Raw genomic sequence first — 17,078 nt, 5'->3', positions numbered from 1 at the left:
TCTCCTTGTTTTATATAAGCTTAAATTTCTTTGTACATTGTCCCTGTTAAAAAAATGGGGGAATACACACACCATTCATGCATGTTTAAATCACATAGCTGCACCTCCTGTTTATCAATTACATATAAAACTGGAGTACATGGCTATTATTATTGGTAATTATACATTTGATATGAGATCATGCTGTTAGCAAAGCCTTGTGTATAAAGAACTTACTTTTAGAATCTTGAAAATATCAACATGACAAACTTATGAGTCACTCCAGTGGTTCTCTCATGACTCACCTGTTGAGGGATTCATCAGTGAGAGCAGAGAAGAGGAGGACAGATGTGCGGTGGAGAGAACCATCTGGCAAAAAGAACCATCTCATTTTTTGAGTTGGAAGTCAACCTGACAGCAGCAGCATCCGTGTCATTTCCCCCTACTTTTGTTTATTTCTACCCCTGTTGTTGTTTTTCTTAAAAGACTGTTACATGTTCAGACCCAGCCATTCCTCACCGATCCAACAGGCACCCTCAGTGTGTTCCCCTGCCCTGCTCACCTGTGACTCATCTTCAGCCATTCTGCTTTCCCAGCTGCATCACATTATAATCAATCCTTGTGTACGTACCTACTGTATAGTTGGTGTTTGCTGTATAGTTTTAGGCCCTTTTCACGGATGACGTTTTGACATGTCACAGTGGGAAACACACCGGTATAAATAATAAAATGAATGATGGGTGAATTCCATTTAGGTTCCATCTCAGGGTCCTGGGGTTGTGCATGTTGGCTCACTGTCACACTGGCATGGCTTACTGAGACACTTGAACCGAATAGAGCTATCGTTAATGTTATTAGTAACACTTGTGCATTTCCTGCTATGACAAAACAAAATGTATTCTGTGAAAAGGCCTATTGACTTGATTCCAAACCTCATTTTGATTGTGCTGCCCCTGTCAGTCTGCTTTTACATTAACCTGATTGTTCCGAACTATCATATGTCTGCTCTCTAGGGGTTGTTCCCAGGGCCTTATGTTCCCCAGATCAATATCCTCCTGTAACCCAGTCAAGGAAAGGGTTAACAGAAACATAGTGTTGGCCAGTCGGAGGTGGTTGTGCCAGACTCCCGCCTTTGGCTGAGTCTCTATCTAATCTGTCAGATGGAGAGCAGGAGTGCGGTTGTGAAGTTTAACGTTGGTAGTACCCAGAGAAGAAGTTGGTAATTTCATGGCACAGATTAGAACCCATATTAAAATGTAAGCAACTAAAATTGCTGAATGTTAGAACATTGTGTCAAATTGGTCAGTATTATTGTGATTTATCAGGTTTAGTTCCATCATAGTGTTAACAGTGTCAAAAATGTTAGCTGACGTTGTTGTTCAGTAGCTAGCTCAGAGATTATCGGCTAATGAAATTACTGATTTAGCAGGGGGCTAACACTTTTGCAAGGCACTGTAATCGTGTCACATTCTCATAAAGGGCTGAGCCCTCCTAAAGACCTGATCCTAGAATCGCCCCTGCTGGGAACATAAGGATGACCCCGTCTCTAGTGCCCTAAGAACCTTTCAGAATAATTAATGTAAACAGAAACAAATGTCTCAGCTGTGTGTTAAAGAAAGTTGAGTTTTTTCTTGCAATGTTTTATTATCTATATGCCGTTACCTGATTGTTTTCAAAAAGCTCCAGGATGAAGGTGATGGCGCTGCTATTGATGCCTATGAACAGGTTGATGCAGGACAGAGACACATACGCAGTACTTGGGATGTTGAATATATAGGACATGGGGTACATCATGGGCGTCACCGACCACCTATAAGTTAGAGAAAAGAGAAATATTTCAAAAAACAATCCAGTCATAGCAGTTGTAATCTGACTATTGTTTTTCACCTGCCTTCATGTCATGAAGGTCATTTATTTGTCATTTGTATGTATCATATTGTAATGCATTTTGTTCTTTCTCCGTGAATGTACTTGTTATTGAATTGGGTTATTAATGAGTTTCTCTTTGTTTTTTTGTTTAGAGGTGGGATGTCCTAATAAGGCCCTTTGGGTGCTCTCACACTAGTGCTCTGTCACTTTTTCATATCCTCTTTGTATTTTATTGTTTTTATTTTTTTAAGTGAAAAACAATTAACCAATTTAAACTAAGCAAAGTCTTACCCATACAGTAGAAGCAGTGTTATCAATGCTGGCAGGTTGGATGGTGATGTGTAACACTTTTTATCAAAAGCCATGAAAATGCCAACCACCATGGCAGTGCTGAGAGAGTAGTTAACCTAAGGGAGAAATAAAGCATTCACACGTGATAATAAACAGAAAAACGTATTAATATATAAAACTTACCAGATGTAAAACACAAGAATCCACAACATCTATCTGTTTAAATCTGAGTTTATATCCACTAATATGACAAGTAAATAAACGTTTAATGGCTTAAAATGATTTGGAAACTGGAAAAATCTTTAATCAATTTCAACATTAAGATAATGCATAATTTATTTTGACTCCAACCTTGCTTGACTTACCATGTCCCAGAAGAAGTTGGCTACCCAGTACACTGAAGGGCTGACCCCGCTGACAAACTGCAGATGCTTGGCCTTGGTCGCACGCTCCTGGATGAGGTAGAGGACGAAGCTGGCAGGGATGAAGGACATGGCGAAAATAACACAGATCGCCACCACGGCGTCTACTGAAGTGGTCAACCTGAGGGAAGAAGCAGATAAAGTGTGTACAGTATATTCTGGTCTGGGAATGTAATTAATTTACACAGTAAATAATAATAAGTATTTGCAAATTGAGATAGTGCCATTACAGAGAAAAAAATAATCCATATCAAAATGCATGGAGCTAAAGCCAAATAACATATCATAGCGAAAAAATAAAATTGAGACAGTAATGTACACATGTAGGGTCAGGTGGAACTTTTTTCAAAAGGGAATTAAGAAAAAAGTAATTCATGTAAAATCACATCTTTAATTTACTTTAAATCATCTTAAAATAAGGTCATGTAAACTTGCTTCTAATAATGATCTGGATTTATGAATATCAGTTTATTTAAATACAAAATTGGGAAACTGGTGTTAAAATGTCAGAGTGAGAGTTGTAACTGCTCAATGTAGAAAATAAAAATAATAATACAATTAAATTAAATAGAATTCCAGAATATATGTCTCTTCACAAACTCAGACTACACAACACTAAACAAATACTAGACTCTTGTAAGTATAAATATGTAGTTAGTTGGAATATACAGTGTTGACTGTCTCTAGAATAAGATATAACTGTTCACTTTCTCTTCTTCTCATTTGTTTTTTTGTAGTAGCCTTTCTGTGCCTCATTCATTTTTATTAAATGTAATTCTGTTTATCTTTCCTCGAGTTTCCTACCTCCCCTGCACAAGCTTTTGTTTACTTTAAATTCAAGTACAGTGAGTATAGGTAGGTAAACGTGTGTGAATGTGAATGTCTTTGTGCACGTATCGTTTATAATAATTGTATTTTTTTATGTTCAAAGAAATAAATATAATAAACATAATAAATAAGTATAAGAGTAACACTCACACTGTGACCTCAGAAAGCTGCTCTTTGGTGAGGTTTAGGGGGTGGTTGATGGCAGTGATGCCAAACTCCACAGGTTTGGCGGATGGATGTAGGAAGGCCCGCAGAATGGCGTTATTGGCCACATTCATGAAGGCTACCATGGCGTGCCAGCCTTTGTTATTATACCATACCTGACAGAGGATAAAACAGAGTTAACTTAACACATCTCACAACTTTCTGTGATAATGACAGTCCTGATCTACAACACAGGGACTAGCAAGTTGACCTTCCATTAAAACCTTAATTACATTAAGTGGAAAGCAAAAATATAAAAGCACGCATTTACAGTCAATCAGTGAACATCCTTGTGATATGACAGACTGTTTGTAATATAAAAGCAAAGCGCCAGAGGTAGACGACAAACCAGCAGGTGTTTTGCTCTCCACTTCTGCCACCGGCTGGTTTGCTATTTGCAGAAAAACCCACTCCTGCATCCATCCTACACATACCTTTATATTGAATTCACTTTCCATGTATCGTAAGAAAGGACCAGTCTCCCTCAGTGCAAGTCGAGAATAGTAACCCTGTGAAAGAAAATGTTCATATAAACTAACTTGAATAACTTTACACAATACGCACATGAACAAAACAAAAAACAGTGAGTACCGCTGTGATGTTGAGCATTTGTCCCAGTTGATGGAAAGCATCCTGGATGTCTTCGGGGTTAACATCCAGGATGGGAAGCTGTCCTCCTATTGACAGACCTCCATATCTGCGGACAGAGAACATTTCAGTATCCCGCATCAACTACTCAAGAGGGAGACTGAGACTAACAATAATACAGCACAAATTGTTACCTTTGTTCATTCACCCAGTATTTGCTCTTCAAACTGTGAAATGAAACACAGAATTTAATTAAATAGAGAGGTCAATTATATGTAAAAAAAAAAAAAAAAAAAAAGTGGTCATACCAAAACAATTCAGTGCAATCAGCTTGTTTATGGCATTTTTATATGTGTATCTTGTTTGCTGCAACTTCATCTGTAGAGTTTTGAAGAAATTTTTTTCTGTCACCTTAAACCACTTTGTTATTTGAGTTGAGATGTATTTTTAAGCCCTTTGAGGGTTTTAACATCTTCTTTAATCCCTCCTGTTTGTATAAATTAAATGCAGATGTAAATGACATTTAAACCCACCTGGTTCTGATGAGACTGGGGTAGGTTTTAACCAGGTAGTCAGAGATGTTCCTGTTTGTCAAGTCCAGCATTGTGTCTCCCGTGGCCTCGATCCGTTGGCGAGGGGGCGGGCCTCCTGCTCCGATGGGACAGATGGGCATCATGGTGAGCTTCTTACTGGTGCTGCACTGGCAGGAAGGAGACGGGTTTCTCTGGTTCCACTCAGGACTCTGTAAGATGTTGCTGACCACAGGAGATATGTCAGGATTCTCCCATTCTGATGTGCTGTTACTACAGGGCATTCTGTGGGGAGATAAATGAAGCAATGCTAAAAGATATGTCACCAGCTATGTGGTGCTTTAATGATAATGCTTTCACATTATCATTATACTGGATGTTCAAATTTCAGTAGCATTTTCAGATGAGGTTAATGTCAGCAGGTAAGAATTCAGCATTTTTTTTACTTAAATATTCTCAGTCTGCACAAACTCCAAATGTTTAAATGCATGTTGCAGGACTTCTGTACCAGTCATTTTGAATTCTGAAAAAGAGATGTACTCATGTAATGGTAATATTTTGTCCTGTCCTATCAATAGTCCTGATACTCACTCTAGTGGCTCTCCTTCCATGCAGCGTGTCCCCAGCCCTGGTCTGTTCAGTAAGCGCTCGGTGAAGCGTTTCATTTTGGGGTCAAACGGTTGCTCGTTACTAAATAGAGATGAGAAAATGTAAAGGAGAAAATCAAGTTAAAGCCACTGACTGAAAAAAATATAAGCAATATAATCACCACCAATCCGTCAGGTACCTCAGTGTTTATGTGATACATAACTGATGGTTTGTCTAAAGCTAGTGTTGGAGAACTGCCTATACAGTATGGGTCTGACCTGAAGAAGGTGAACTGTTGTCCGTACATCCAGGGGGTCAGAGTCAGACTTGGATATTCTCCGAATGGAGGAACGACTTTCGTGAAGATCAGAGCTATTAGGACAAAACTGGCAGGAAGGACGATCTGAAATCCGCAAAAATACAAGTCTATCATAAACAATATATACACCGTTTATATAATTACAAAACATACAAGATGTATACTCACACATTTGTCTATGCACTACACTTTTTACTAGATCTAATTTAATAACATACACTAATCTGCTACCGAGGTTACAATTATAAAGAAATATTCACAACTCTCAGTCTGCAATCAGCCCATACATCACATAATGCAGCTGTCAAACCTTCATGTCAACAGTAAGCCATCAATCCACCCATCACTGTGTCCCTGTACCTGTGCCAGGAAGTCTTTCTGGCTTCTTATGGCATGGTGAAACCTCTTCACTAGCAGCGCATGGAACTGCTTTAAGGTCAGAGAGGCCCCTTTCACCTGCCTGGAGCCCTTTCCTGCACTGTTGTCTGATGCACCATGGGTAATGCCATTAGTCTGCATCACACCATTATGTTCTGTGATCAGAAAGGAAACGTGGTAAGTTCTCTATATATGTATAGACGACAAAGCATTTGCTCGAGAGGCAGCGGTAAACTCATCTGAGGTTTCTGATTTATTCTATGCAGCTGGCAAATCATAAATGTGAGTAAATGTATGTATTTGAATTTAAAGCAGAGCTATGCTAAAAAAGAGCAATCAGAAAAACCTTTCTAAATAAGAATACAGCATAATCTATGCTTTGTTTTTAACTGTACAAGCAGAGCACCTGCTCTAGATTCCAGACATGGATCACTTAAAGGGATACTTCACCGATTTAGCATTAAGCTTTGTATCAGTAGAAACATGGTAGTATTTTCGAATGACCGTGCTTCCCTCCCTCATGTCCCCCTGAGACGAGAGATCTCTGTATTGTGGGTCTGGAAAAAATCTTCCGATGATGTAAAACGACGATTTTTGCGTCATCGGAAGATTTTTTGCCAAGAGGCAATGGACTACAGCCAGTAGTAGGAGCTACTTCCGCATGTTTTCAACCCACCCATAGGGGGTTGGACTGTCGTCTTTACACAAAGCTTTCCAAAGCAAAACGAGCGTCAGCCATCTTGAATCTTCGCTAAACTGGCTTCTCAGCAGAAAACTTTTACAGCAGTTATGTGCATTCAAACTACCGCACATGTGTACCACCGGGATACATTGGTACAGATCGGAGAATATGAAGGAAACTTTATTACAGACGGAATACTCGACACACTGCGCAAGCTTCGCCTGCAACGGAGACCAGCAGCTGAGCCTGCAGTCTCGCTCTATGCTGCTAGCCGGTAAGGTGACATCCTCAGCGGTGTAATGCAGAACGAGGGCTGGACGGGGCTAGACTATGAGCTAGCTAGGTGGAAAGCTAACGCTAGCCGGCCACCTGTTCCATCAATCCGGCTTGCAAGTGTCCGCTCATTAGACAACAAACTGGACTACATCCAACTTCAACGAAAGTCCCAACGCGAGTTCAGAGACTGCTGTGTTTTTGTTGTTGTGGAAACATGGCTGAACAACAGTGTACCGGAGTATCCAGCTACCAGGCCTGCTGCTCTGTCGCCGGGTAAGACTAGTGGAGGTGGGCTGTGTTAACACGGACTGGTGCTTGTATCCAACTAACTGCTAACTGCTGGTGGAGTTTGTGACTGTTAAATGCCGACCATTCTACATTCCACGCAAATTTACGGCTGTTTTTATACTCGGTGTTTACAGCCCACCAAGCGCTAATGCTAGTATGCGTTAGCTGAACTTTACGGAGCCTATAAATGTGTGTGCACTAAATGTAGCCTGTTCTGATGTCGTTTTTATATAATGTCGTTTTTATATATTTTAAATGTGTAACACCACTTGAGCCACAGTGAAACATTGTTTCGTGTATATGGTTGAAATGACAATAAAACACACTTGAGTTGAGTTGACTGTCTCACTGTCTGTCTGTCTGTAAACGGTAGGCGTGGCTTGGGAGTAGACTCTAAAGCAGCAAAGCAAGTGCATTCTGGGATTTGGTGTCTTTCATCCACACGAGCCAAAAACACATTTTCTGGCTTTTCTCGGCCTAGAAGCCACCAATTTCAAAAAAGTTCACATTTCTACTACATAAGTGACCCAATTTAATGACATATTCATTTTTCCAACGATGAAATATCCCTTTAAACTGCTTGGAGTACCAGCTTTCTATAATTAATGCCATTAAATTGGCCATAGAAAAGCATTTTAAATGTCAGAATAGTGTACTTTTCTGTGATTATACTTCATAGGATCATATCCAAAAGGTTCACATCTCATGGTAGATTCAATGGAAAAGCTTAAATTTCCAGAATTCCTTTCGGCTTTCAAGTCTCTGACCTTCATCTCCCTCTACACCAACTTTGCTGTCGTTTTTTATCCGTGACATCCACTGTTCTAGAGGTGGGAGTGCACGGGTGAGACACAAAACACACACACAAACTAGGGTGTTAAAATTGACAAATGATGCATCACACCATATGTAAATACAAGACAAGTAGCTAATATTAAAGTTAGGGAATTAACAACAATAACAGAAGCAATAAAAACAGCTATGAGACATTCCCAGCACATTAGAGCGAAAGGGCAGCGGGTCAGAGATTCAATTCCCAGAAAAGGCCATGTGGAATATCAGTGGTGGTAGTATTTACCAGGAGTGGAGGCATTATTCGCTGCTTCTCCATCAGCAGTGATCTTTATGAAGATCTGGAAAGAAAGAAATTAACAACCTAAACTTTCAAAAATTTTCACGCGTCTTCCTTTAAGTTCAAAAGTAAGATAACATACATATTTTATTTTGACTTTATTAAACTTAAAGATCCCAGTAAAAAACATAACCGTGATAACTTCAACCTGTTTCCAATAAAAATCAACTTTTTTCTAATGCAGTAACCTGCCTTATTATGTATTGATTCAAGATACTGATTCATTTATGGGAAATGTATTTATTAATTTGACATTGTATGCCTCTATTAGACAGCGATAGTAGATAGATAACAGGAATTGAGGGAGAGAGATCCCCCATAAAGGTCCCTGGCCAGATTCAAGCCAGGATGTTGCCATTTATCGTAGCCATGGATAATCAAATGGATCTGTATAGGAAACATTAAAATAATCAAATAATGTTTCAAGAAAACAAAACTGAATGGACGCAATAATAGACAAAAATTATTTGTAAAGATGTCGACTTTTAACAGTGTACAGCAGGCAAGATTTAGATTGTAGAGTCATCCACTGAACATATTCAAGTGGTTGCTGAGTTCTGCTTTGTAACTGTAAAAGTTATTATCTTATTTATTTTTGGTTAAAAAAAAAACAATTTCTTTAACCTGACTATGGGTGTTTTCTTGTTGATGAAATCAGAATTCACAAAGCTGATACTGTAAATCGGGCTTATTATAAAAGCAACTTCCCAAATTGAAAGCTGGTGTTATATCCTGGAAGTTCTTTTTTTTAGATTTTTTTGGGGGCATTTTAGGCCTTTATTTGTATAGGACAGCTTAGATTTGAAAGGGGAGAGAGAGAGGGAGGAATGACATGCAGCAAAGGGCCGCAAGTCGGAGTCGAACCCGCAGCCACTGCGTCGAGGAGTAAACCTCTATACATGGGCACCTGCTCTACCAGGTGAGCTAACCAGGCGCCCATCCTGGAAGTTCTTTTAAGCATATTTTTCAGGCAGTGTAAATGCAGCATTAAACACCACACAAGTTGTTAGTGATGTCAACAGACGGAGACAGCAGGCGATGTCCCTACCTCCTCTAGTGATGTATCAGAGATGCCAAAGCTGCTGAGGCCCATGTCAGCAAGCGTCTCCTCCAGCTCCCTAAACAGGCTGGCATACGCTCGATGTTTGAAGCCTTTACTAGGGAGCAGGTAGGTCAACTCCTGGCCAATCATCTCGATCAATGTGGCTTCAGGGACGTGGTGGTGGATGAGGCTAGAGATGCTATCTATATCTCCTGGGAAGAAGATGGAAAATCATCAGTTATGGAGTAGCATAGTTAAGAGTAAAATATTCCCAAAAATAGCAGAAACCAAGAAAAGGACTAAAGAAGGAGAACTGCTTATTATGCCAGAAACAAAAAAACCAACACTATTATTCAAGCACTAAAAGGCATGAGTGAATTTGTGCTTGAATCATTGCATCTAAAATACAGTGTCCTTAGGCAGAGTTAGGAGGAAAAGGCACATGGGTCAATATCAACACTGAATTATAAATGTGAGAAAATGGTGTGTTTTGTTTCTGTATCTGTTTTCCAACTTGGTTAAGTGGGCCAGCCATGAGAATATAAACTAGTGCACACTGACACTCACACACAGGTTTGTACTGATATACTTGTAAGGACCTTCATTGATTTAAAGGGGCCCTGAAAACTGATTTTCTCAATCAACATCTCAATATGAGCGATAGGGAAAACTGTTTTGATTGTTTTACATTGGAGATTTCTGTATTTGTATTTACGTCTGTGATCTTCTTGCTGGTTTTAAGTCAGCAAGTCTTAAAAGGGGGAGGATTCAGCAATATTTGAATTAAAAGTCAAAAGTGTTAAACTCTTTGTTAGTAATTATTAAAGGATGTTTTTTTCTGCCATTGAACTTTGATTGTTGCTTATTTCATCATAATGATTAATTATACATAGAGAAATACTTAATGTGTGAAACCAAGCCTAACCCTAATTCCCTAGTTATATGGTTCCCTAAATCCCCCTTAAACAGCTCTTAATAAAGAAAGAAGAAATAAGGACTAGTCAAAATGTCCACACTTTCTACAAATGCCCCTTACTCATAGGGTCTAAATCTAAAATATTTCTCAATAAGTTACAAGTACAAGAGAACACATGCACAGCAGTGTACACTTACCATCCAGAACTCTGTCTATTTGCTGGGACTGGTTCTGAGACTGATCTTTGTAACTGGTACAGATGGAGCAGGCACAGGAGCAGTCTGAGGCACAGTCGCAATCATTCTGATGGAAAACCGCAAAGCAAAAACACCAAATTCTAAAAATCCTGCAAGGAAACTGAAACTTTGACGTAAGAAAAGCGGGTACTCTCCTTTGTCTGCTTTGGAAACCGATTATGAAGAATAAACAGACAGGGCAAAGAAAACGCACATTTTAGTTGGGGCTCTGGCTGATTTTTGTAAAAGATCAAGCTTACCTCCTTCTTCTTGAGATCCTTCATCTGCCGTACAAGTGTCAAATAGAAACCAACTCCAAAACTGTTCTTGAGGAAGAGGGGAGATCCGCAACAGTGGAGTTGTCCTTTGGAGATGATGGCGATGCGGTCACTCAGCAGGTCAGCCTCATCCATGTGATGAGTGGACAGAATCACTGTCCGGCCTGCACAAAGGGTCAAACTTTTAATAAAGTACTTTTTTATTTTTGTCATTTGAATCAAATAAGCCCATTCTAGATGAACAAAAAAGTATAAATTACCATAATTTTAAAGTGCCTTTGCCAACAGATTATTGATTTTGTGACAGCAATGTTTGCTTTTGTTGTAGCAGTGTAGCTGAATTTTTCCATTTGATCAGTTCACTACTTAATTCAAGTGCCTCAGGAGAGCTGTAAAGCTGCAAATGATTTAATTTCATTCTTCAGTGTCTTCAGTGTGGCAGTAAAAAGTGGACCTTAAGGGTGACATGTATACTGGTTGGGTAAAATATTAATCTAAAGGGGTAAAATATTGACCTGGGAGCTAAAACGGGGAGCTTAATGGGTTAATTGAGAGTTTTCGGCAGTGGCATTTTTACCAGTCCTGTATTTTAGTAGGAGGTCCCAAATTGATCTCCTGGAATAGGGGTCCACTCCTGAGGTGGGTTCGTCCAGGATCACGACCTTTGATCCTCCAACGAACGCCATGGCAACTGACAGTTTCCTCTGCATACCGCCTGCAGAGGGTGTGAGACGCAATTGTTCAGAGCAGAAACGATGATAGAGGAATGAATGAAATCATCTCTCGCTCACTTTCACAAACACAGAGAAACAAGTGGTCCACCTGAGAGGTTCTGAGCCTCGTCGTTTCTCTTGTGAGGCAGCCCGAGGTCCACCAGCATGTCCTCGACCTCCCTCGCCGCCTCCTCCTGAGTCCGACCCTTCAGCAGTGAGTAGAACAGGATGTGCTCTTCCACTGTGAGACTGGAACAAAAACAGGGCAGTGGTAATAAAGGATTTTACATTACATATTTTGTTTTGAGAGTTTTTTGAGTGGTTGCTTTAAAAGCTGGGAAAGTCTGGACGGGAAAGTGCATCAGTAACTCTGGCTTTCAGCAACTTCTGTCAAAGTCGATGTTTGAAGAATGTGCATTGATTTGAACAAAGTCTGTTCCTTTCTTATTTAGCTTTTTTTTGCAGTAAATCCTGGAATAACTGTATGCATGTTATTGTTTTGACTTTCATGCGTATTTGCACTGAAGTGACTCCAGTCCTGTCAGCAGCGTCTTTAATGTAACTCACTGTTTGAAGAGGATATTGTACTGAGGGCACATCCCCATGGAGGAGCGGACGGTGTCCATATCAGTCCTTATGTCACTTCCATTAATGTAGGCTGTGCCAGATGTCGGAGGGAACAGGCCAGTCAGGATGGACCTGGACAGAGCAGAAGCACATTCAAGACCAATGCCATGACACGGGAGTTGCCAACTTTGTGCAAGGATCTTCAGAAAATCATCACCTTGCAAGAATTGTTTAATAGATATATGAACCAGCCAACCTCTGAGCCTGCATATAACTTCTTATTGTTGTTTTATCATAAGTACGATCTTCCTCTGCCCATTAGACAGGCCTCTTCATTGTCTGTTTTTAAATCTCGTCTTAAAACCCACCTCTTCTCCTTGGCCTTTGACACTTTGACTATGGCTGTCTTCTCTTGTTTTATGTCTCTTAACTTGTTTTATTTGTATTCTGTTTGTATTGTATGCCTGTGTGAGTTACGTACTTTATGTCTTTATATATTCTTCTGTACAGCACTTTGGTCAACTTTGGTTGTTTTAAAGTTTGATTGATTGATTGATTGATTGATTGATTGATTGATTGATTGATTGATTGATTGATTGATTGATTTTATGTACATCTTTTGAGACTGAACCTTTACTCCACTGTGTGATTAAAGAGATTTGGAACTTGTAACAATTTATTTCTAGCTTACATAGTGGTGGTTTTTCCAGCGCCGTTGTGCCCCAAGAAGGATGTGATCTGGCCTTCATAGAAATTGATGCTGAGACAGTTGACAGCTGGACGAGAACTTCCATCAAACACCTTCACCAGGTCCTGAATCTGCACCCCCATCACCAGGCCCAATGGGTCGGTCTCAAAGAACAACTGGCCTGCATGGGAAAACAAAAAGACAAAGTTAACAGTTTTATAGATATTCAGGGAAGAGTTAAACTCAAGGGCAATTGGACTTGGTTAAAGGTGCGCCGAAGACGTTTCGTCTCTCATTCGAGAGACTCCTTCAGTTCTCTCTGAACGGTACGGAAAAACCCAGTTATTTAACTATTTTTCGGTATTTACCTTCCGTTCAGTCCACAACTGAGTCTCATCGAGTCTTCGGAGCACCTTTAACCAAGTTCAGTTGGCCTTGAGTTTAACCTTTGCCTGGATAACTATGACCTGGATGACTGAGAACGTTCACAGACACCTTTATAGATGCATATCGATTATATAATGGCTCAATAGCTAATAGAAATGAAAAGACTGTGAAACTAAAAACTAATTAAAAGAAAAATGTTTAAGTCCACCAATTTATGGGTATAACTAGAATATCACATGCCATTACTGTAAATATTCCTTTCCCTTCCTGTCACTAGCTTAACTGAGGCCTGGTACAATTAACAATAGAAAGGTTTGAAGATTGTATCACGTTTGATAAAGATTGTCCAGTAATCTCAAACTCCTACTCTGGTTTATGTTTTATATGCAACATCAAACTTGCAGTCTCCCTAATAGCAATAGTTGCCAGTTACTCTTCTGAATCATAATGAGTATGGACACAACCCCACCTTTTCTTTGTTTTGCCCCCTAGTATTGCCTAAACTCTTTTATGTGCTGTTCCCTTTCTGTTTTGTAGATCAAGGTGTGGTGTGTTACCCTTCCTGTCCACCAGATGTCCTCAGTGTGTTCCCCACATGCAGTGTGGTGTCACTTACCAATCTCCAGTTAGTCCTTCTTTCACTGCTTGCTCTGTATTTGTGTCCTCACCTTCCCTTCCTAAATCCTGACACTCCTCCTCCTGGATTGGTGTTTTCTCTTGTCGTCTCAGCAGCTCCCTCTCTCTCTCCAGTTGATCCCTCTTACTTTGGTGCTTACAGGCTTTCCTGCCGGCTGAACCATTACAGGTGTATGTCTCTGGGGTGCTCCTGCCTTCAACGTCCTTCTCAACGTTGTCTGGTTCAGGTTTCTCAGGAGCTGAAGAAGACAGTTAGTTAGGATGTGTTTGGTTAAGTTCTCTCTAGCACATGTGGAAAGTTCCCCTCTCACAGTGGACTACAATGTGGCATGTATGTGTATGTTACTATTGATGGCTACAGTGTTTCTTAATGTTAATGCCATCAGTGTGAAATGTTAACCAGAGGAGATGTTGTGCACTCTCATCCTGCAGGTACACGGTTTGTATGGGAATTAGATGGAAACTTGCACCCTGCTTACATGTTTTTATGTTTTTGCTTATTACTGCTTGATATGAGATGTTTATGAAATATGATAAAATGCTAATTTGGATCTAAGGTCTAGAGCAGCAGTTACAAGTTGATTTTGTTAATTTTTATTTTCCTCTGGAGGTTCTACGAAAATTTGTTTTTTTCTTAATTCAAATATTAATTTGTTGGATAGGATGGTTTCTGACCCTTTGCTGGCAAGATTGCACTCTACTGAACTGTCTTCTACCAAGATGCTGACTCATTTCCTGCTCTGGGAGTCTTGGAGGGGGCAAGGGAGAAACTCTTTCTCATGGGCGTCTCAACTCATTATAAACCTTATATTGACCTTTCCAATAGAACTACAATCTTCCAGCAGGAATTCTAAGCTTTTCCGGAGAGCAAAAAGTAAGGGGGCAGGCATTCACTCAGGTTTTTGCTTGCAAAACTGAGTAGAGTGACAAACCTCCAGTCACAGGGCTGCTCCTCTCCTATGAGGCATGTAAGAGATTTTAGAGTCAGTGATACCAACCTTGATCAGCCATTTCTGTGTGTGAGGGTGCAGATGTTTGCCAGTATAAGGACTGAAATGGGAAGTAGAATGGTCGACCAATGCCATACTGTCCTGTGGAGGAGAAATTTGATATAATCCTCAGTGTAATACACTTGTGGTATCTATAAAGAGGAAAAATGCTAATTAATCATAATCATTAATCATTCAGTATATTAGCAGCCCAACCTGGGAAGACATTATCCAGATACCAGGCCAGGACGGCATAGAGGACAGCATCAAACACCATCATAAGGATGGAGGTGAGGAAGGAGTAGGTGTCTTTCTCTAACGGGCTGGTCATGATGTTGTTCCACTGCAGACCCAAACCCTGCTCCTCATACCGCGACAGGTACTCTGTCCCGAAGCCAAAGGCCACTGGAGACAGCAAGCTCTAGAGAAGCAGGGGGATGCATATAGTGCAGAATATCTACATGAAGAAATAATACTGCAAAATGATTTGTCTTCGGCAATACTAGTGGTTAAAACAATGGTATACATCAGTTGTCCTCGCTGCCTATATTGTCGCAACAGAAGAGACTTTTGATGAAAAGTTTGTGTTGTGATGATATTTTATGTGATCTCCCTTAAAAACATGAAATTAGTTTAAATACTCCCTACATTTGCAAATGATGGTGCTTAAACAGTATGTATGCATTTTATGTTAAATACGTCACACACACAAAATAAACATACAGCAGCCAACTTCATGTTCTTGGTGATGCGGTCCTGCCAGGCAGAGCAGAGGATATGCGGCAGATAGAGGGTGAAGTAGATTATGCCGCTGCAGGCGGCTGCCAGGTTGGCCTTGTTGAAGAACACACTCATCAGAAAACACTGCATGATGGTGGCAACGGTGAAAGTCAGCAGGAAAAAGAAGACTAGGATGGGATTGCTGTAATTCAGCACCTTTCCACCCTGAGAGAAAAAAAAGATATATGTGGGATTATATTGAGGAGATTTTCACTTAAAGATCGAAACATTGCTGTTAACAAACCGAGTCAGTTTAACCATTGGCTGCATGAGTAAAACACTTCTCTTCATGAATAGATGAATAGAGCTTTTTAAACTCATCCACAAGAGGGCATTATTGTACGCTACAAAACTTTAACCCTCCAAACCAGCAAATTTAACTTGACCCTAGTTTCTTTGTCAACATGGCCTCCTTCTTTCACCTTCTGTATCCTGTTTTCTCACCATGATGATAGAGGTGAGCAGCGCCGTACTTGCAGTCATCATGATGAAGCTGTCGATGAAAGCCGTGTACCAAATGACTCCGTTGTTCACCCCCATGGCTTTAAGAGTCTGTTTGAGGCGCAGCTCCTTCTCCAGCACAATGCTCTTCACAGTCATGGACACAGAGTAGATCCAGGCCAGCACCATGAACATGGGAAAGCAGCGGTTCAGTGTGATCATGAAGCTGGAGGAGAAGAGAGGAGCGAAGAGAGAAAAAAAAGTAAGGATGTGACCCCAAAACCTGATTGAGAAACCTCATAAAACCCATGGGAAGTATGATGGCTGCTGTTGTTCTCAAACAGGAATATTAACCTCTAGATTATTTCATTTACTTCTGGTCTTTTTGGTAATACGTAACATTGTGAGAAAGACATGATTGAAAAGGTGGGTTCAAGGGGGAAAGATTGTAAGATTTGAAAATTTCAGACTTTGGTGCCATCCAGTGGGGATATCAAAAATAACACATTGACACATTTAAGCTGCTACCATACTTCCCCAAGAAATTTTACCCGTAGACACTGAGATGAATATTCTGAAAACAAACTTCAGATAAACAATAACATACTTTGTTTGTCTGGTAACTTAAATTCTGGGAGGATGTACACGTGTCCTGATTGTGCTGGCATTTTGAGAGGGTAACACTGAAATTCTACATCTCAAACAGTTGATCAGTGAGTTAGAGAGTCAATCAATGAATGTATCAATAAATTACAGCTTCACATACACAGAAAAGTGTAAAAATGCGCCCTGAAAATATATATATATATATAATAATAATAAGAAGAAGAAGAAGAAGAAGAAGAATAAAGAGTGCATATCCTTCAGTTTCAGATCAACTATGTAATGTAATGTAAAATGTGGGGCCAATCAGTGTGGAGATAGACTAAATACTGTGGTTTTAAAATCAGGGCTTTTATTAAAAAAAAAAGTAAACTACAGTACACTGACACTTTATTTAAGTGAATATCATGTATATCTATACATTATAA

The 17,078-nt window shown here is 39.9% G+C and overlaps 1 protein-coding gene across 2 annotated transcripts in view; it reads right to left on the bottom strand.

The window, feature by feature from the left end:
- Positions 1-17,078, bottom strand: part of LOC116045865 (retinal-specific phospholipid-transporting ATPase ABCA4-like) — a 40,774-nt gene that overhangs the window by 6,406 nt on the left and 17,290 nt on the right. The window contains exons 15-39 of one of the 2 annotated variants that reach the window (XM_031293808.2): positions 16,051-16,273; positions 15,550-15,771; positions 15,043-15,247; positions 14,836-14,928; positions 13,870-14,076; positions 12,818-12,995; positions 12,127-12,258; positions 11,669-11,808; positions 11,424-11,561; positions 10,829-11,010; positions 10,530-10,635; positions 9,423-9,628; positions 8,321-8,375; positions 8,010-8,066; positions 5,979-6,151; positions 5,578-5,702; positions 5,303-5,401; positions 4,715-4,996; positions 4,376-4,408; positions 4,185-4,290; positions 4,028-4,102; positions 3,540-3,709; positions 2,505-2,682; positions 2,140-2,255; positions 1,642-1,789 (exon numbers count right to left, since the gene is read on the bottom strand). In XM_031293808.2, coding sequence (XP_031149668.2) covers positions 1,642-1,789; positions 2,140-2,255; positions 2,505-2,682; positions 3,540-3,709; positions 4,028-4,102; positions 4,185-4,290; positions 4,376-4,408; positions 4,715-4,996; positions 5,303-5,401; positions 5,578-5,702; positions 5,979-6,151; positions 8,010-8,066; positions 8,321-8,375; positions 9,423-9,628; positions 10,530-10,635; positions 10,829-11,010; positions 11,424-11,561; positions 11,669-11,808; positions 12,127-12,258; positions 12,818-12,995; positions 13,870-14,076; positions 14,836-14,928; positions 15,043-15,247; positions 15,550-15,771; positions 16,051-16,273 — 3,649 coding nt within the window. The remainder of the gene's footprint in view (positions 1-1,641; positions 1,790-2,139; positions 2,256-2,504; positions 2,683-3,539; positions 3,710-4,027; positions 4,103-4,184; positions 4,291-4,375; positions 4,409-4,714; positions 4,997-5,302; positions 5,402-5,577; positions 5,703-5,978; positions 6,152-8,009; positions 8,067-8,320; positions 8,376-9,422; positions 9,629-10,529; positions 10,636-10,828; positions 11,011-11,423; positions 11,562-11,668; positions 11,809-12,126; positions 12,259-12,817; positions 12,996-13,869; positions 14,077-14,835; positions 14,929-15,042; positions 15,248-15,549; positions 15,772-16,050; positions 16,274-17,078) is intronic. The other variant, XM_031293809.2, reaches the window with a different exon arrangement.

This window comes from Sander lucioperca, chromosome 9, assembly GCF_008315115.2.
Source record: "Sander lucioperca isolate FBNREF2018 chromosome 9, SLUC_FBN_1.2, whole genome shotgun sequence".
NCBI classification, from domain to species: Eukaryota; Metazoa; Chordata; class Actinopteri; order Perciformes; family Percidae; genus Sander; species Sander lucioperca.
Note: the sequence above shows the minus strand (reverse complement) of the source record. Positions and strands in the feature narration are given on the sequence as shown.